Source organism: Humulus lupulus, chromosome X (assembly GCF_963169125.1).
Source record: "Humulus lupulus chromosome X, drHumLupu1.1, whole genome shotgun sequence".
Taxonomy (NCBI): Eukaryota; Viridiplantae; Streptophyta; class Magnoliopsida; order Rosales; family Cannabaceae; genus Humulus; species Humulus lupulus.
In genome coordinates, this window is record NC_084802.1 from 209830893 (window position 1) to 209837054 (window position 6162).

Sequence of the window (6162 nt, forward strand, 5' to 3'; positions counted from 1 at the left end):
GATGAGTTCCATTTGAGGTGGTTAGTGTTGGTTGCTACCGAGTTAGGGTTAAGCCTAGGACTTTTAATGAAGTTCAGTTGAGTGTAACAAACATCTATAAATGTAGCAAAGATGCTGTAAGAACTTCACTTATGTGGGCTTAGAGGTGGTGCCGTCTCTCATGGGAGTTGGAGTTTCTCCCCAGAAAGTCCATGAAGAGATGAACACATGGCCATGATAGTGCTAAGAAAGAAAGTGGGAAAACAAAAGATGTGGTGGAGGTGTGTGAGGTATCACCGGTGTTATCATATGGAATACTTGGTTCAAGCTCTAAGCTACTAATGATTTCGATATTTTGTGGTATTTTCACTAAGATAAAAGTTCAAACTGAAAGACACTTTATCTTATGCACTAAAACTGTTTTAGCTAGAGAATGTGGCTTGTATTTAACCAAGTGGGAGATTGTTATGATTGGTTAAATACAATTAATAAAGTGTTAAAATACAAGCAAGGTATAAACACTTAGTAGAATTCACATAGTGTAGATGTGAATTTGAGTTTCAAATTGTAGGCACTTATAAAATGCAAATTTTGATCCAAAGTGATACATAAAAGTATCTAAGGGTTCCCAAAAAGTTTGGTGGCATTTGGAGAATTTTTTGGACCTTTGGAAGTGTCCAAAGTCAGAGGGGTGGCGACGTAGGCGACACATCGCCTGCGTCGCCTGTTGTATTACGTGAAATATTGTAAATGCTCTAAATGACGTGTTTTGCAAGTCTAATCCAATTGGTTAGACCTAATGACGATGCCTACTGTATATATGGGTCAAAAACAATGATTTGGGAGACTTGATCACTCTCTCTAGCTCCGAGAATCTCTAGTTTTCTCCAAGAACTCTCCAAGAAAGTGCTTGACTTAGAGAGTTGAAGGCTTGTTCAATCTCAATCCTCATTTCCTTAAGAGACGACCCCAAGCATCAATGGTGTCTGGGAAATAGAATATTAGGACAGCGTTTCTCAACGTGTGTAAGCCTTGGTTTGTGTTTGGTTTGCTCTATTGTTTAAAGTGGTGATTTGCCTAGGGTTTGAAGATTCATCAAAACTTGGAGAACACCATTGTTCTACTTGGGTTTGCATGTTCTTTTTCAATATTTTTTAAGTTTCTGTCAATCCAAATTTTGTGTAGATTCTATTTTTTATGGTGGTGTTATCTCACTCTCCCCCAACATCTTTGACTGGCAGGGTGCGGCGCACGTTTGCCCATGTTAGGCATCATTGTGGGAAATGCCGATTGTCGAGGGTACGAACTCGACACCACTAATTGAGGCTCACGACTTGTTGCTAATTACTCATAATTGCCACGTGTCGGGTGTTGAAAACACAGACAACAATATATAATACATAATCTTAATTTTTATTAAAAAAATTATCATTTATGTTTTAAAAAGTTATCATATTATATATATATTTTAAAACCCATAAACAATGTTTTGGTTTAATTTTTTATTTAATATGTTTATGTCATTATTTAATACATAATATTTTTTTTTATTTAAAATTTATATGACAATGATATAAATTTAATAAAAATAATTGATAAATTCTATAAATAAAACTAAGTAAATGTACAATGCTCGTTGTTCGTATATAATATAATAAAAAATATGAGTACACCTCTTATATAATATTTTTTAGACTAAACACCTAATGAATTTTATAAAATATTACGCATGCACCAATACTCTTATTTTAATTTTACTTTGACCATCAAAATTTAATTTAATTTAAAATATTCAATTAAAAGAAGACTTTATTGTTCAAACGAAAGTAATAAAATAACTTGAAAAACCGATTGAAATTTGTATCATAATCTTGACAGACATGTATTCATGTAATTTTCTTGTTAAAAAATATTTTATAAACTAATTTTTTTGGTAAGGTAAGATCATTTCCATACCAATAAATCATTTATCATATTTTTTAAAATACATCACAAAAATCTAATTTTCTTTTGGCTTTCAATTTTACATAATGACTCTCACAATATATCATATGTATATAAATATATATATTAAATTATTTAAATTTAATAGATTTTAATATTTTTTTAACTATCAAAATGAAAGAAAGAGGAAAGAAGAAAGATAAACCAAATAAAAATGTTTAAAGAGATAAATAGGGGTTAAATTTTTTTGTGTATTTACGGAAAATTCACAAAAATACTTAAGATTTAAAAAAAATACTAAAAATGCGGAATTTGAAAAAAATTAAAAAAAATACAAAGCGACATAATTGTAAGTACGGAAGTTTTTTTTTTTGTATAAACAAAGTTTACAATTTGTAACAATATAGATTTTTTGTAACAAAAGTTTATAAATTTGTAACTAAAATTTATAAGTTTATAACTAAATGTTATGATTTGGTAAATAATATTTATAGACTAAATAAAAAATTATAACAGATGATTACAGAACTGTTACAAACTATTATCCGTATTTTTTGTAATTTTTTAAAAATTTATGTGTAATTTTTTCATTTACGTAATCAATTATTTATACATTTTAGTACATTATTAGGGGTGCTCTTTCTAACTAGGGTGACATTAGTAATTTTCTTTTATTATTATTATTATTATTTTTTATTTTTTAAATAAATAATTTAATCAGCAAACCCAAGGAGCTGTCCAAATTCTAGAACGTCTTGTCGGCCCAGTCCAGAGCACAGGGGGTCATTTTGGTAAAATCACCTTCAAACCAAAGACAAAACAGATCATTTAAGTTTAACTAGAAAGTAAGATAGTAACTCAGTTAAAAATCTCTCTCATCTTTACTAATTACTTTGCCCTAACCACTTCATTACTTACTTAGACCATACAATACTTATATACAACTTCACCACGCTCCCCCCATCCTCGTCCTCTTCCTCTTTCTCTCTCTAAAAGATAACAGAGCTGATCTGATCGCTTCCTCTTTCGTCCAATGGCGGAGCCGCAACCTGAGAAAACCCTAACCCTTTCCGAGGTACTGTTCTTATTGTCTTCTTTGTTCACTTTACTAATTTGTTCTTTTGCGATGTTCGTAATTTAGTCTGGATGGATCCAATCCAATTTGATTGCTTGATTGCTTTCGTCTGGGTGCTTTTTGTTCCAAAATTTTCCGCTCTCTTTAGATTTGATTTAATGGTGGTTTGCTTCAATCATAAGAATTCTTTCGTTTTTGTAAAAAAAAAAAAAATTGTTCTTGGTGTTTAGTTTTCGAAATATCTAAATGGAGGTCAAGTGAGGTTTATGCCCTAATTGTAATAAGATTTTCTTTAATTTGTAAGATTAATTCGACGATGATCATTAAATTAGTGTGCACCATGATATAGTTGGAAATGCTCTGTTTGGTTTTCTTTACCTGCTATCTCAAATGAAATGTATCAAAATGGTTTTAGTTAATGGTGTTGGGTTATAAAGATAAACAAACAGACACACGCTATACTTGACTATGAGTGCTCACATTACGACCACAAAGTGTGATATTAACAATTTCTGTTATGATAATTTGCCAATTTGGACTATAAATTTTCTCATATTTTTTAACATTCAATTGTCAGCGTGATTGTCTAAATTTTTTGCTGTTGACCATGTAAGCATCCATCCTCCGGTAATATCTATAAGTTTGTATCTTCTAGAGAGTGAAAGTACTTTTTTTTTTGCTAATTGATATTTCGTTGTTTCTTTTATTATATTAAGTTTACGAGGTTGAGAATGGTTTCCCTGATGCTTTAACTCGCAGGAATATGCATTAGAGAAAGAAGATAAGGTGGCTGTGGATACAAAACCTGTAGAAGTAAAAGAGGTTGAAAACCCAGGGAATGCTGCTTCTGAGGAAGTAGTCGCTGAGAAAGATGAGGAACCACCAGCTGCAGCCCCCAAGGAAAGCACTGAAGTTCCTGCTCCTGCTGCTGCTGAAGAAAGCAGTGAATCTGCCCCTTCAGCAGTTGTTGGTGGAGAAAGCTCTGGAGACAGCGCTGATGCAGTTGAAACCAGCTACGAAACTGCTGCCGAGGCTGAAAACTCGAGTGAGCAAGAAGCTGTAGAAGAAGAGGCACCGGAGATTAAGGTTAATTTTGCTTATACCCTTTATAACTGTTATCAATAGTTTAATTTGTTCACCTAGGCAATCATGTGCATTCCATTGTCATTATATATGTTCGAGTTGTTGCTTACATATTCTTATTTGCAATGGTCAGCTTGAGACAGCACCAGCAGATTTCCGTTTCCCCACTACAAATCAAACCAGGCATTGCTTTACCCGATACGTAGAGTATCATCGGTAAGACTGCTAGTTCAATGGTTGCTGTCTAATTCCTTGAGCTTGTCAGTGCGATACCTTTATTTTGCATGTTGCTCAGACAATCTTTTTCAAAATATATCTTAAATTATTCGTTTTTTCCCCAGATGCGTAGCTGCGAAAGGTGAAGATGCTCCAGAGTGTGATAAGTTTCAGAAATATTATCGTTCTCTTTGCCCTGGTGAATGGGTATGTATCTTCTTTTGTCTTTACAGATACTTAAGTGATGTTTGGTTGGGGTAATAGAATGGAATGGAAAGTAAATTCCATTATTTTGTTTGATTGTATTTTAGAATATTTGAATGTCATTTTTCATTGGAATGATTTTTCTACTTTTTTTTGGTGGGATGACTATTCAATTAAAAGGAAAGATCATTCCAATTCCAGATCGAAAAAATTTTAATAATTTTTTTTTATTTAAATTAATTTTTATTCCATTCCTATTCTTTTCCATCCTTATTCTTCCATTTTCATTTCCTTCAATCAAACGGCATCTTATAGTTTTTCCTTCATATAATACGTTGGACAAGTACCTCTTTACTCATGCCAATTGGTTTATTTCTTATGTGTGCAGGTCGAGCGATGGAATGAGCAAAGGGAGAATGGAACCTTCCCAGGTCCTCTGTAGACAGCGGCTGTTTAAAAAGTATTTGTATGCCATGTGCTCTGCTTTTATGCCCGAGTTGGGTATTCTGGTAGATGAACTTCTGTGATGAGAATTGAACTCTCAGGGAATTTCTTAAACAATGAGCTAATAAGAAATTTGGCTTGTTTTTTGATACAGATAATTTATTGCTGCATAAAGGCCATTTATATTGACATCGAATTGGGGAAGCTTTTCTTGTGACATTTTTCTGTTTTATACATGTGCAACAGTCATTTGTTATTTTTACTGACATCCCACCCCTATTTGCTCTTTGGGGTTTTGTGAAAGTGTCATCCAATAAATTAAAGGTCTGTTTAGATTAGCAATGTGAAAAAGTGTTCGTGCATGGATAGTTAGTTTCTTTTAACGTAAACAGATTTCACACTTCTTAATATGGAAAACCTTCGGTACATGCCTAATGTATGATCCTCACCTCACTTTTAGATCATTTTCATATTACATATCTCGCACTCCTTATTATGCACTTTGTTACACCATATCATTTATTTTGAATAAAATACCTTTGACATCGACTGCAATGCTAATCGACATAAAGATTTCATGTGCGATTATGGTTGGGAGAATATCGTTCTTCGTATAAACTTGTCGTTTGACATTAAGATGACAGTAATGTTACAGGAGCAGCTATAGCGCTGAGACTCGAGTTGTTATGCTTTTCCTTGAAGAACGACCTCAGATATACTGAGACGACTTCCGTGAGACATCATTTAGTCATATGGAAATTGATTACATTTTTTTAAGAACGACATTGATTTCATAAAGAACAACGTTGGAAGTAATAATTGTAGTTGTGCCTTGTACTTAAATGAGCATATATTATTTACGAAGAAAGACTTGTGAGCACCAAATTTTTGCCGTAATGGACCAATGTAACACAATTGTTGTGAACAACGACCTTGATGTAACAAGGAACGATAGTTGTGATACTGATGGTAGTCGTTCTAGCTTTCTCAAATGTTTTGGTTTAAATTCAATCTGCAATGTGAAAGACGTACTGACACCTATGTCAGAATGAATATGATGTGACTAATGTTAGTCACACTTTTAATAATAATTTAGTCGCTTCGATAACAATGGGAACGACTTGTCTATATGAAAATTACCCTCATCCAATTGATCATAGTTGCGAATAAGTGGAAATCTCTGTGTCAGTTTGTGTATCAACCGTATAGGCACAAAT

At 32.9% G+C, this 6162-nt stretch overlaps 1 protein-coding gene across 1 annotated transcript; it reads left to right on the top strand.

Moving 5' to 3' along the window:
* Positions 1-2840: 2840 nt before the first annotated feature.
* LOC133803325 (cytochrome c oxidase subunit 6b-1) lies at positions 2841-5201 on the top strand. The gene is made up of 5 exons (XM_062241323.1): positions 2841-2998; positions 3758-4084; positions 4215-4297; positions 4423-4504; positions 4890-5201. Exons 1-5 carry the CDS (start codon positions 2957-2959, stop codon positions 4941-4943), a joined length of 588 nt encoding a protein of 195 aa, XP_062097307.1. The 5' UTR covers positions 2841-2956; the 3' UTR covers positions 4944-5201.
* Positions 5202-6162: the final 961 nt, after the last annotated feature.

What these genes read in the sequence shown, in the direction of transcription:
- LOC133803325 (XM_062241323.1), top strand. Translation starts at nt 2,957, where the DNA reads ATGGCGGAGCCGCAACCTGAGAAAACCCTAACCCTTTCCGAG. An exon ending in AAACCCTAACCCTTTCCGAG is followed by an intron (nt 2,999 to 3,757) that starts GTACTGTTCTTA and finishes TTTAACTCGCAG; the next exon opens with GAATATGCATTAGAGAAAGA. An exon ending in CTCTTTGCCCTGGTGAATGG is followed by an intron (nt 4,505 to 4,889) that starts GTATGTATCTTC and finishes TTATGTGTGCAG; the next exon opens with GTCGAGCGATGGAATGAGCA.